Raw genomic sequence first — 15,014 nt, forward strand, 5'->3', positions numbered from 1 at the left:
TAAATCATTTAACACATCAACGCAGAAGTTAGAAAAACACAAACCTTGCCAACCCTCCACGTTTTTTCTTTTCTTTTTTTTTACTTGGCTGCAACATTTAATAAAAACCTGAAGAAATATCCTTCAATCTGGAGCCATCTTAAACTCAAAATCTTCCCCTTTAAATGCAGAGTAAACGGCAGAGCCTCTGTGCCAGAGCTGCAGCCGGGAGAAGCCTGACTTGGATTTAAACAGAATGTGATTGTTGAGTCGGCTGAATGACTTGGCCCTCCTCAGACCAGGCCCAGGCCGGACCGGCTGACAGACGAGCTGGCTAGAGTTAACCAGCTAATCCTTAATGACCAAGGGGGGGGAGACATGTTGGAGAAGAGGGGGGGATAGACCTGGTTTGTACATGATCCTTTAGGAATATTGCTGGAATAGTCTGATGAGACTGAAGACGGGGAGGGAGCAGGAGAAAGAAGTGAGGAGAAAGAACCCTCTGCCTCAGCTTGTGTGTGACCTACTGCAGACGGACAAAGAGTGAGAAACCAGAGGGGGAAAAGGGGAACTCCATCTTTACTGTCTGCAAAAAGTCAGCTCTCAAAAACAAGCAGGAAAATGCAAGAAAAGCAAAACTATGCACCCCCCCCCCCCCAAAAAAAAAAAAAAAAGTATTTTTGAAGGACGTTTTGATTAGATTAGTGACAAATATTTAGCGTCAAAGAAGACACAGATATCTAAAAAGGAAAACATACTGAGCCCACAGGTCTGGTGTGAATAATAGCCTCTAAGTTAGCAGCAAAGCTTCAACTAAGCATCCATTCTTTGACTTCATGAGAAAGACAAAATCCTTCGGACTGGCAGAAACGTAAGCAAAACGTATTTTTCTTCTGCTGGCTTTGTTAAAAACAAGCTGAGTAACAACCCACACATGGCTGCAGTGACGGCCTTCTTTAGGGAGTTCAGCGTTCTGAAATGATGCGATATAGTTTATAGTGCTGAGAAAAAGAAAAAAACGAAATCCTGATTAAATGGATTTGTACGAGAATGGAATTGGCAAAAATGATTGAATCTCAGGAAATACAAACGTACGTACGAGTTGAATGTCATGATGTAGATTTAACTGAATTGTTAATTTTTATGTATTCATGTTTTTTCTGCAATGAGCTGGAGAACTGGTCGGTTAAGACGAGGTTTTTAGAGCTGAAATAGACTTCAAGGCTTGCTCGGCAACGGGAGAATAAAGGTCATCAGGAAAAATCAGTCATGGCCTGTGACTAAGTACGTCTGGAGAACAAAGTGACAGCTTGAGAAGCTCTGAAAAAAATGATCCGAGGCACAAACACACACACAAATTCAACCAGACCTGCACACCTTCAAACACAAACACAAACGTACGTCCTTTATAAGCCCCCACCTGCCCCTCGTCCTCGAGGTTATTCACCCCCCTTTACGTTCATTTTATCCAACAAGTCCAGAGAGAAAATCAGCTCCTCAGACGGTCAGCTGTGAGCCTCGGTGACGCTAATGTAACATTCAAAACAAAGAAGCTTTTTTTTTTTTTTTTTGCAGTACTGATCATGTGAGCGTGATGGTTTTGGTTTTATAAGCAGGAGAACTGAATGTCGAGTCATTTCAGATTTAATATTTGATGATTTTTCGACAAGCTTTACATAACTCTGAGTTGAAAAAATGGGAACCATCTGTAGTGGAGAGAAGCTTCTGAAAAAGTCTGAAAAACTTCAGTGTGAAATCTGCCAAAGTCTGTGGGTATAATTAATACACAATGCACCGCCCAAAGACAATGCCGGGGCCGCTCATAAATAGTGGAGGAGAGCAGCATGGCAACAATAAGCAGGAAATAGGAGAGAGAGAGGACAGAACGAGAAGAAGAAGAGAGACAAAGGCAGCTATGATCTAAATGCCGAGCGTAATTGACGTCCATCAGGTTGCTGTGGAGCGTGAAGCCATCATCACGGCACCGAGGTTATGAGCTAGTTAAGAGCCGTCACCGCCGAGCGCACTAATCTGCAGTGACAGGGGGCGCCTTCGTGTTCGGGACCCAGGTGACCCTCGGAACGAGGCCAGGGCAGAGCCGGGTCACCATGAAAAAACCCAAAGCAACTCAGCCAAGCGACCAATCGATACTGTTCTCACAGCACTCAAAAGTATTGTTTTAAAGCTTTTGAGTTTAACTGACCGCTGTGTTCAGCCTTTCCTGCTCTGTGACATCGTTCCCATGCCGACACAAAATGGCGGCATCCAAGTTTCAACCTGGATGCACTGGGCTGAAAATCGTGCATGTGAGAATATTCTCTCTTTCCCCTCTGCATCGCCTCCAGCTTCTACAGAATTCTGCAGCTCATGTCCACAAAATGTGCTCGCCCTTTGACCTTCCTAACAACTGCCTACAGTATCTCTAATAATCAATATCTAAATACATAGACGACGCATTTCATATTTTGAGTAATGACAAAGATGTCGAGTGTGCAGGATTATAAAACAAAAATCTTTTAACTTCACTTTTAATGACGTTGTTTGCCTGCTTGATTTGTTATGTTTGTTTTCTCCTGCATTAACGTCCTTGCTCACAGACTCTGTCTCCTCTTTGCATGTTTTCTGTGACTCTCTGCGTTTCTTGTTCTGCGTTTTGCAAAGTGCTGCATGATAGAGCGGGCGATTCCGATCAAAGAGAGAAGAAGAGAGCAGGGTTTTTTTTAGATCCACAGCTCGGGTTAGATTCACAACAATCAGAGCGGCAGGCAGGCGGGTGACGGGGACTATTTTCTGTTGTGACGGAGGCGAAAGGTGATTAAAGTCTTGATGAAATTTCTCCCTGCACGTCGGCGCTGACTGTAAAATCAGATTTGTCCTTCTTCTGCCCTCTTTAGCTCATCTGTCTCCCTCCATGCCCGCGTTCCCTTTCGCTCCATTCCCCCCCCCCCTCCTCTCTCTCTCTGTTTAGCTCTCTTTCCTTTTCCCTCCCTCGCTCGCTCTCTGACGTCACTCTCTCTGCCCCCTTCCCCTCCCCCCCCTCACTCATCTCTCTCTCTCTCCCTCTTTAGATCATGTAATCATCTAGCTCGCTAGTTTCTCGGCTGCAGGCCATGCTGCCGCAAACAATCACATCAAACTCATCTGCTCTCAACTGGAGCAGCATTGTGCGCCGCCACTTTCCAAAGGGCTCACAGAAACACACACACACACACACATGCACACACAAAAAAAAAAAAAATACACAAACACGGACACATGTGAGTGCAGGGAATTCTGCACGCTAGCGAACAGATACAACGCATAAGAGTTGTTAAAGTGACAGCACAGGATGAGACACCGAGGGGTGATGATGCTGTTGTTTAAAGGTGCGGGTTTCCGAGTGGGCGGGGTCAAGTCCTCCCATCTAATCAAGCTCTACACTCGGGCACAATACACAACACAAGGCAGCACTAATCCAATCGGTGAGGACTCAGATGGGCAGCATTGATGTGCAGGCCGCGGCGATTGTGAGAAGAAATGGAGGATTAAACGGCGGTTAATTAATTACGTATCGAGTGCTCACTCCAGAAGACTAATGAAATCCTCGCGGTGAGTTTTCTGAGGCCGTGTCACACTCCGATGGAGCTCAGACAACTTGAGAGGAGGAGGGTAATGACACACACACGCACGCGCACACGCACACACACACACACACACACACACACACACACACACACACACACACACACACACACACACACACACACACACACACTCACAAAAACACACACACTGATACAGAACACAATGCTTTGGTGCAGAGGACAACTAAAGAACGTCCCTCGTCCAGGTCTTCAGGTAACTCTTACTGCCTTCCTTCACACATGTCTGTACTCCTCACATTTCCAGAAAAGGCTTATTGCTTGAGCTTAGCGGATGCATATCACACACAACAGAAAAAAAAACTTGATGAAAACAACCTGACAAATGTATCAAGACGACACAAAGGGGGAACTTGCAGCCACATGGGTTAGCGTTCAAATAGGAGAGGCATCCGGGTCTCCTCCTGATTTTCCCATCACAGTAAAGTTTAATATCATTTTTGAGTCCCTAAAAAAAACATTTTCTTTCGATCAGAACAACTTGATTTTGATATTCTCCAAAAATGAGGCGAGGTTCAGTCGTCTCTGCACAGAAACAGTGGGATAAATGTCCCTCAGTGGGAGTCTGTTAAATGATTGGAGCGTCTTCTAGAGCGAGACTTTGACATTTGTCAAGACGCTGAATCAGTTCTCTGACTTTCACCGGCCCCTTTATAAGATTGTATCTGTACTTTCACTGGAGCTAAGCATGTGTGTGATGTTTACGCCTCTGAATATTTGCACATCTCTTAATTCTGAAACCTTTTTAACGCCTACGAGCACAGACTGACACTGACACCGCCAAAGCACATTTAAAAAAAAAAAATGGATGTGACTCCGCCCCCGCACACCTCCGTGTGCGTTTCTCTCATTCTGTCTCTGATGTTTGTGTTTTTCCTTCCTGTGTTTACCCATGCAAAGCTGGAGCTTCTCCAAGCGGGCCGCTTCAAAATAAAAAAGGGAAACAGCACTAAGTACACACGGCGGCGTCACAATGCAGCTGCAGCGGACTGTTAAAGCTGCAGGACTGGAGGCCAGAGCTCGCCAAGAAGAGGCAATTAACAGCAAAACGTGACACGCTCCAGCAGAGGAACAGCTCCCTCTCTCCCCTCTTTAGGCTACACATTAGCATTTCGGGGAGTTGTGGAGGGAGGCGGGATGGCGGCGGTGGCACAGGCAGTGGGGGGGGGGATGTTGGTGGAGAGAGAGGGGAATTTGCAAGAAGTGCAAAATTGGATTTTTCCAACCCCTCTTTTGAAAGTTCTGGATTGAACTTTCCCACCGCTCTCTCTGTTCCAACTTGTCGAGTCGGCAGGCTGATGAAGAGGAGGGCTTTTACACCAGGCGCTGGGAAATTGAATATTCACGTCTGCTCAGGCTTTGATAGAGAGCCACGAGGAGAGAAACACATTTTACAGACACAGAGAGACGGTTGCAGCGCCAGCCTCCTGAGGGACAATGTGTGTGTGTGTGTGTGTGTGTGTGTGTGTGTGTGTGTGTGTGTGTGTTTGCATGGGTTCACTGTCTCACATCCTTTTAGCTCAGGTTGCACAGATTCCCGGGAAGTGAAATACAAAAAAATAATCTAAAACATTACGTGAACATAAGTAAATAAATACCAACGTATGCACTGCTGGATTCACTTCTTTCGCAGAGTTCAGAGGTTGGATTCTGTTTCTCTCTCCGATTGTGATCAGATGGAGCTGCAGGACTCGGAGCTCTGGGAGATCAGCGATAAGTAAACAGCAGCATCGGCTCATCAATAATTAACTGCAGCAGTTTGGGTGGAGGCAGCAGAGAAGGAGGGGGGGGGGGGGGGGTGATGGTGTCTGCGTCTCTTCAGTCTGAAGCCTTTGTAGTCTCTGAGCACACTCACACAGACCACATCTAAAGCGGCTGTGCACAGGGTGTGGATGATCAGACACCAGAATGCTTGCACAGGTGGATTTGTGTGTGTGTGTGTGTGTGTCTGTGTGTGTGTGTGTGTGTGTGTGTGTGTGTGTGTGTGTGCATGCAGCCCTGTCAGGTATCCATGTTTACTTTGTCTGCTTCTGAAATGAACGTTTTGCGGTCTGAACATCTTTTTACAGAATATTCAGTCTACTAAACGAAGCCCTCGGTGATTCAGAAACGGTGTCATCGCCGAGAGCTTTGTATACATGACACTCAACATTAGATTTAGCAGACAGTGTATAATTTATCTTATTTAAATCTATTTATCGTGATCTGACGTCTCCTTTCAAAAGGATGATGAAGTTATTTATCAAACATCAGTGCACAAAAACATCTTCATCTATGAGACTTTTGCAGCCATAAATATCAGTGTCAGTCTCAAACACGTCATATCACTGGTTCATTTTTAGAAGTTTCTCCAAAGAGTAATCGCTCGCTTTGAAGCGGCTCTAATTGCTCCACCATACGGTGTCTTCCTAAGTCCATGTGTCACCTGCAGGACCACTTTAGCACCTGTTAGACGTTCACACAGCGAGACGTGCCCCGCCATGCAAATATCCTGCAGCTACGACGCATCAGTGACAGTTCAGCCGCTGTTACTGTTTGGTTTAAACCACCTGAAGCCGAGCTCAATGAACATATTGTGTTGGTGAACCTGTTTTTTTTTTTGTGTGTGTTTTTTTTTCCAACCAGCTGCTTGACTGATCTCTCTGCAGGACTCCTGAGCTCCGTGGAGCTCCAAGTCATATTTAAATACATCTACAGGAAGCAGTTTGAAGCGTCCGCTGCAGCATGTTGCACATTTGTTTTGCATAAATCAAACTTCCTCTTTTATAGTGCAGGGTTTGCATTAGAATCAGGGTTCCTCTTTCCTCCTCTCCTTTCTTCCCCTTCCTTCTCCTCAGTCAGAAACATGGCCCTCCACTCAGTGTGACAGCTCACAGATGGCGGTGGCAGAGCCTCACAGATGGTCCTATCTGCAGAGCACCCCCCCATCAGCGCCACACAGATGGTTCAGTCCACCTCCCGTGTACTCAAACCAGGGGGCCGTCGCTAAACCCCATCACTACTTCCTCCCAGGACGCCATGGGTACATCACATGAGTACATCACAGGGATTCAGAACAGCGGAGAGGGCCACACCTTTTCCCGTCAGACGGGATGCTGACTCACTTCGACGCCGGAACGATGGCGAGTGACAGTGAAGAGCGTGCGCCGCTTAGAGCCTCAGAGATGAAGACCCTTCAGCATGTTACCATCAAAGAGATTGATTTGTGACGGATGAGGGATCTGCAAAGTTCAGTTTCCCATCTGGATCTTGCTCGAGGTTGCAGTTTATACATAAAGTAAATCTCCTAAGCAGAATATCTGAAAACACCAGCGTTTCCTGTGAACGGGCTTCCAGCGTAACTTCAAATGAACCTAAATTATTTACTCATATATCTGCAGAATCTCTGGGATCCTCTGGATGACCTCAATTAGTACTCAGAAAGTAGAAAGTTCTCTACAGAGGAAGCAGCTCTACCCTCGTCTTCAACCTCAGCCTCGTCTGCGTCACTTTATTTCCGATACGTCCTGACCACCATACACGTCGATTTACAGCACGGAGCGAGAGTTTATGAACTTGTGTTCAACTGTTTTTCCACCAACAGGCTCGTCAACAATACAGAGAGAGGATTTTATAGATTAAGACCTTTTGTAAAAGAGTCATATCCTGTTTTAATAACCAGAAACACCAGACTGTACGGACAGAAACAATTTCATTTTAGCTCACAGAGCGCAGGAGTTGATGGTCTACCTCTGCCTTGGTAAGACGCTTTACTGCATGTGAGTTAGTTTTTGAAGGCAGATGTAAACCAGTATCTCCCGTTGTCTGTGAGCTAGAAAATCGTGTTTTTGTCGATGGAGTTCGGTGGTTTCGAAAGGAGTGATGCAAAACAAGTTTCCTACGTTTCGACAAAGCTCGCTCTCTCTCTCTCTCTCTCTCTCTCTCTCTCTCTCTCTCTCTCTCTCTCTCTGTCGGGATCTGTTCTGTAATGTTGTCAGACTCTGAGAATAACAATCTGAGCCTGTCAGAGACAAACATGACTTTTCCATGACCTTCTTTGATCACGCTTGTTTGCCCTCAGGGATTATATTGCAGCCGGTCCAGCCTGTTTCACTGCTGCAGGCTGAAGCTGCGTACAGAATCAATTACAAAACTTCTGTATGTTTAAGTCATTTCCACTCTGAAATATTGCCAAGGTTTAAAAAAAAATACAGGAATTAGTCTTCAAGGAAAAATGCACAAAAAACCTGACCCTGAGCCTTGACACATGTCACCAACAGCTGGTGCTTCAACCTCGCCTGACTGTTTAAAAGGCCGCTTTCCCCCTTAAATTATGCACCACCTAATTTATGACGCCTTCAGGGAGAGACGTGTACTTACAGATGATGTAGTAGTCCTTCCCTCTGAAGAACTCCAGGCCCCACAGATTGGGGCTGAACTCCTGAAACTTCAGGGTGAACTTGACGTCCTGGTCGGGTTTGACACAGTTGAGGAGCGGCGTGTCGGCCTTGGTGATGGTGCAGCTCTCCAGCTGCTCCCTGGGCACCATGTACACCTTGTAATACTCCACACCGTCGGCCACCCCGCCGTCCACGCGGGGGCACACAATGTCCAACTTATCCCCGATCTGGGGGTACAAAACCACGCCTTGGCCTGGCACGAATCTGAAAGGAGAAGAAAGAAATGAGCCAGCTGCAGAGAAGTGATGAGGAGTCATTCATTATGCATTTCAGATTGGAGTGTTTGCCATCCAGCTCTCTATATCTCACCAAAAAAAAGAGACGTCGGCTTAATTATTGATGTGGTAATTACTGATTGTGTTCATTAATTTTAGATGATGGCGGATAATGGTGGAATGTGTGATGTGTGTGATGGATGTGCGGTGCAAAGTGACCCCCATATCTGACGAGGAAATCTCCGAGCTGTTTTTTCTCCAGCGTCGCAGAGAGGGAGAATAATTAACGGGATAGATGAGGAGAATGCGGTGCTCCTCCCGGATGCGAGTGGGAAAAACGGCAGAACGACGACGGCATACAAAACAGAATGTAAAAGAAACAATAACAAAAGAGTGAGCGACAACAGGAAGAGCCGCAGAGACACGCACAGAGCTGGAGGGGATTTGTCGAGGGGGGGGGGGGGGGGGGAGGAGGGTTCAATTTCCCTAATTTCTTTCTGAAAGTAAAATAATGTTGCCATTTAGTCTCCAAGAAGTGTGATCCCCCTGCAGCATGGCACACACACACGCACACACACACACACACACACACACACACACACACACACACACACACACACACACACACACACACACACACACACACACACACACACACACACACACACACACACACACAGACACACACACACACACACACACACACACACACACACACAGACACACACACACACACACACACACAGCTGAAGCTCCAGTAGGTGTGTTCTAAGTGATTATCCATAAACGAGTTGGATGATCGGTTAATGGTACGAGACGTTTTTTAAGCATTAATACCAAACGTTGATGGTGAGGATTTCATCCTTATTATTGTCTTAATGTGTCAGCGATCGGATGCACTCAGAGACGAAATCAAACTTCTGATGATGTCCAACTGAAGATGTTTGAAGAAGCAACCAGACGATTAATGGATTCATAGATCTTACATTCTGAAGATTTATTTACAGTCGAGGTCAGCTGCAGGTTCCAGTCTGAGTTTAAAGCAGGAGATTTATTTTTAATTAGTAAGCAGGTTGTTCTTCTTGGCATGAATCCAAAAACCTTCTGTTTACACGTTTAAACAATGAGACATTGAATTAAACCAACTGTTGCTATTAATCCTTTATTTTCATCATATTTCAGCTTTTATATTATTTGAATATTTATTCCTCTTTTAATCTTCATTTTGTCTTTTTTTATGTGAAGCACTTGATGCATTTAACTTCCTTGCGTTCATCACTATGAGCTGATTCTTCTCCTACGAATGCTGCGATAATTCATATCCAAAGATGATTCAAAACGTGGATGAACTTTGACCCTAACCGATTAATTGTTCCGCAACTTCCTGATTCCTTCCCTGTGCATTACTCGGCCATACATTTGTATAAAACACTTACTAGAAGTCTCTGCAGGCCGAGCATCTGAACGTGACCTTTGATCCTACTTCCTGGAAGAAAGCACAGCTCACATCCTCAGCTCTGTGCTGTCACAGTGACGACTGAACGCAGCGTAAAGGTTTCGACTTTATTGTTTCCTCCTGACTACAAGGAGCAGCAACGCGGGGCAGCAGGGGAGCCTGCACACAGGGGAGCGACGGTCGAGGAGGCACAGTCGATTCATAATTAACAAAGAGTGCTAAATGAAATAGCAGGGGGAGCATAATGAGTTTCATATTTATAAACATGGAGGCCCGCTCGCTCTCACAGAAACTGTATTTGCTCTTCCTCTCTGCTGTCGCTCAAACATACAGAAACAGACACATACATTATTTCTCTTCGTCCTCTCACAGCGTGCATCATCTTCAGCGCTCAGGGCAGAGCATGTGCACAGGAAAGCACACGCGCACATACACACACAAACACGCGCATAAGAACACACGCACACGTGGCGGCTAACTAGGCCGAGCGAATATTTCTTCCTCCCCCTGAGGACACACTCAGCCGCACAGTGTGTCCAGTGACACAGGGCGAGAGAGAGAGGGAGAGAGAATGTATGTCTTTGCATTCTGTATCACATCTGTGTGTTTGTGTGAATAAAGGGGGGTGGGGGGGGGGGGGGTGATAATGTGGTGTATGGTATGTCTATGCATTAACCCCGTGTGTGTGTGTGTGTGTGTGTGTGTGTGTGTGTGTGTGTGTGTGTGTGTGTGTGTGCGTGTGTCAGCGTGGTTGGAGGGATCCACTCATGCGTGGATGTGGTGAGCATGTGTGTTTACACAGGGGTGAAAGCAGGCATGCGTGTACTGATAAGTGTGTGTGTGTGTGTGTGTGTGTGTGTGTGTGTGTGTGTGTGTGTGTGTGTGTGTGTGTGTGTGTGTGTGTCGTTGTGTCGGTGCATTAGTGTGTGTGTGGCTGTAGCAGAGCTTGTGGTGGCTCTTATTCATCTACGGAGGTGAATCTAGAAATGCTTCAGTAGATCTCACAGGATGACGGAACAAAGAGGTGAACAGCAGATCTGCATAGAACAGATCCACCTTGTTGCAGTTTGACGGGATTCTTGTTTTTAACATCGATGAGAGAAGAAAGGTCTGAAGATTGAACCCAAAGCAATACAGAAGTCAAAATGTGACATCACAGCCCGGCTCTCGTGCACATACATGCAGGCCAATGAGCACGCAGGCTCTACTGGTAGATTCTTTTATTCTTTTCTGATCACCACCTCCATAAAAACAAGAGCGTCTGAACTCCCTCTCTGATAGCACGAACGCTATCTGCACAGAGGGTGGGCGAAAAAGCAGGAGATCGTTAGACTGAACCTACACAGATGAAGAACAAACACACACACACACACACACACACACACACACACACACACACACACACACACACACACACACACACACACACACACACACACACACACACACACACACACACAGATATGCCAGAGCTAAAAGAAATACCCTCCTCATGTGTCCGTCTCGTTCGGTCACAGCGTCTGTGTGGGCCTGCTCTCTGAGTCTCTCCTGTCTGAGTACGATATCTGGGATCATGGCGTCGGCTTTCTGCTCTTTCTCTCTCTTTACAATTCAAACATGAGATCTGCCTTAGCCAGGGGCAAAAAAAAAAACCCAAAAAAAAACACCATCCTCTCCATTCCACTGTTGTGTTCGAGCCAGCTGATTTAGAGCAAAGTGCAGCATAATGAAAGCATTCAATAACTCTGACAGAGGAGGATAAAAGTGTGGTTTCAGTGTGGGTTTATCGAGGAGCTGCCAAGGGGCTGATTACGGCTAAATATGACTTATTCTGGTTTGTGTCTTTGAAAAAAAAGACACAAGACGAAGGAGAGAGGAGTCGGACTTGATTTTGCTCCCCGCTGTGTGATTGGTTGATGGGTACATGTGTGGAGGATGCAGCTACAACACGGACAGACAGGTCGAATAAAGACACAGAGAGAGAGAGGGAGTGGCGCACAACAAATAGAAGCCTGCCCTGCCGTCTCATGATTGTAAATGTGTTTGACCTCCCCCCCCCCCCCCCCCCCCCCCCCCTTTACCCTCCTCCTCCTCCACCGGGCCCCCCACCCTGCTTAAAGGCACACTTGGCCCTTCACCCCTCCCCTCCTCTTCCTCAAAATAAAAGCCTCCTTCTTCTTTAGGAAGACGACTCCCCGCACCATAAATATTCCTGCAGCAGCAAAGAGCAGAGAGCCGTTTATCACCGAGGGCTGCTGCTCGTCTGGACGCTAAAAGCATCAAAGGCTGATGAATCAAAATGGAAGAGTGGAGAGAAGAATAAATGAGTTGGATTAATTCACTTTGAGTCGTTTGTAAGCTACACGTTTGACTCATTAAAGAGAATTAACCTCTTAACAGCCACGATCGAGTCCTGGGGGAGACCAGGAGAAGTTACATGCACATGAAAATATATTGAATATATATTTAATATTTGATTTCTCTAAACAGCTGACACATCCTGATGTTTCATAAAGTCTTCTTTAGGTTTTAAAAAGTGAAATATCCGCTTCATAAACCGACTAAAGCGGACTGAGGGGGAGGGAGAATATTTAGTGCACACAAACATGTTGAGAACAAACACGATGAAACAGGTTATTCCTCATCAAGAACAGGAGTTACACTTTCTTATCGGACTTAACGAGCCTTTAAGAAACGTAGAGTTGCATGACGAATGTTTACAAAGCTGTAAAAGGTAAGAGCTTGGTTGTACCACAGCACAGAGACGAAGCTGATTGTGGATGAATCGACATGTTGATTGTCTCTGAACGGAAATCTGTTTTCCAAGATGAACTCTTTTAAATATGACTTTTGAAGGATCTCAAAAAACATTCATATTTTGTGTGAGATGAAACTTTGAGACGTCACTCTGGACTTAGTAAACATTTGTTTTACAAGCTCAACAATTATTCGATTACTTGCTCTCCTCTTGCACCGTTTTGTCCTCTCCTAAGCTGAAGGCCGAGTCAGTGACTCTGCAGATTAAAGCAGCAGAGGACTGAAGGAAGCAGCTGCAGTTACAGTAGCACTCCTCTTTTCTTCCTCCTCTCATCTCTCTGTTTATCTCTCCGCTAAACAAAACACCAAAAACTGTGACGAAAGACCAAAAACCAGAGGAAGAGTTTACAGGACCGAGCTGTGATGCCGCCCCCCCCCCCCCCCCCCCCCCCCCCTCCTGTTTCTCTCCTGTGAGTGTGTGTGTGTGTGTGTGAGGGTGAGAACGACCACAGGTGCTGAACTCTTTCCTCAACATCTCCACATCTGGGTCAGAGCCGGAGAGAAATGAATAAATAAAAAGTGTTTATAAAGCGAAGAAGAAGAAGAAGAAGAAGAAGAAGAAGAAGAAGAAGAAGAAGAAGAGAGGGTAGAAACGGACAGCTGCAGTTTCCTGCTTTTTAAAAGTGGGGACTTCTGTCCGAGATGATGTTCAGTGCTGCTAAATCTGAGCTCTTTCAAAGTTGGATGTGCTAAATCTTCAGTTTCCGACCAGGTGAAAGTGACAAACTGAGCTGATGGGACGCACAGGTGGGTGACACTCAGGGTGAATCCTGCAGACTTGAAAGTTTACCACCGGACATCTGCTCTTCTCGTTTATCTTCTAACCAGCTTTCTTCACCTTTAAGTTTGGTGTCTCTCTTAGTGTGTGTGTGTGTGTGTGTGTGTGTGTGTGTGTGTGTGTGTGTGTGTGAGTGTGTGTGTTTGGGGGAGGAGAGAGGAAACGTTTGGGGCAAAAGGAGCCAAAGGAGGAGGAGGAGGACTGTGGATCTACTTCCTGAGAGGTTACGACCGCTGCATCTGTCGCCAGTAAAAAGAAGGAAAAAAAACATGTTAAATCTCTCAAACTTTTCTGCGTCTTTTGGTCCCTCCACATCTCCACGTCACCCCAAAGCCTCCGTGTAGATACAAAGCAGATCCCGGGTGTAAATCTCCCCCCCCCGCCCTTGTTCTCTTCCTATGGCCCTGAAGTTATAGGAACACAAAGTGAGCCGAGAGGAGGCTGAATATTTACTGCCCATCAAGAGCAACTGTTTGACTCTGAATCCCAGCTGCAACGCACGGATTCATTAAGGCGGCAGACAAAGAGGCCAAGCCGAGGCATAGTGAGGGTTAATCCACTGCAATTCATCTCCGCGCCTCGGCTTTTGCCCTCTGTCGGCCGAGGGAGACGGAGGGGACGGATGTCTTTACGCTGAGTGTCACCCTATCCCCCCTCTCGTCCTCTCCGGTTCTGTCTGCCTTCGGCCCACCTTTCATCCAGTAATCCAGGCCTGTGGGATCTGAGCCGGCCTAGACATAATTACCCTCCTTCCCCCAAGGGGCCCCCACGCTTTCTTCTCTCGCTCCCTGATTCATTTCTATCGTTTCTTCCCTCCTATTCTTTCACTCGCACACAATCTTAATCATCAACTTTTCTGATCATTAAAAAGCCACGTCAACCTCCATAACCCCGGCAGGGTGAGCTCACAGTCCAACATGGCAGGATTTCACTTTCTGCCTGAGCTGTCGGTCGATGTAACTAAATTAAAACAACTGATCTTTCTCTCTCTCTTTCTCTCTCTCGCTGTCTCTCTCTTTCTGTCAGCTGAAGAAAAGAAAAGGAAGAAAAGAAAATTAGAGGCTCCGCAGGGGGTTCAGGAAAAGGAGGGATAGCTGGAGGAAGAGGAGGGGAGGGCATCGTTACAGCACAAGGCCTCGTCAGTCATTCATGATGGAGCTGCATCTCTATGCACGCCTCCCCACCCTCCTCCACCTCCTTCCCTCTCTCTCTCTCTAACCCCCCCCCCCCATGTTCACAAAAGGACCCACAGAGGTGCCCCCGTCGCTGCCCGGTCACAAAGGGTCTTTGGGCTTCTATGTAATCTCTTAATGAACTGCAGTGGAGGAGAGGCAGCGCTCCTTTTACATAAACCATGTAAAGCAGGCCTCGCTTTTGTTTCTCCCTCCCAACTACAAAATGGATTACCAGAAGAAGGAGGTGTGTGTGTTGTGATGTGTGTGTGTGTGTGTGTGTTGGGGCGATCAGGGGGAGGAAGGAGGGCGAGGTGGTGGGGTCATTCTCTTGTTTTTTCTCCTCAGAGGTTCATGCATAAGGGCAGTAGAGTAGTAAAGCGCAAACAACAATGAGGTTTAATCGACACAGCCGTGGGCCCTGCACAGGGATTTTTCTCTTCTTTTTTTTTCTAGATGCACACACTGCAAACACACACACACTGAGTGTTTCTTTATCCTCTCCCCCGGCCTATAC

General features: G+C 46.5%; 1 protein-coding gene across 1 annotated transcript in view; it reads right to left on the reverse strand.

The window, feature by feature from the left end:
* efnb2a (ephrin-B2a) overlaps positions 1 to 15,014 on the reverse strand; it is a 31,633-nt gene that overhangs the window by 12,528 nt on the left and 4,091 nt on the right. The window contains exon 3 of the mRNA XM_020635459.3: positions 7,980 to 8,263. Within this exon, the coding sequence (XP_020491115.1) occupies positions 7,980 to 8,263 (284 nt within the window). The remainder of the gene's footprint in view (positions 1 to 7,979; positions 8,264 to 15,014) is intronic.

The sequence above is a fragment of the Labrus bergylta genome, chromosome 13, assembly GCF_963930695.1.
Source record: "Labrus bergylta chromosome 13, fLabBer1.1, whole genome shotgun sequence".
NCBI classification, from domain to species: Eukaryota; Metazoa; Chordata; class Actinopteri; order Labriformes; family Labridae; genus Labrus; species Labrus bergylta.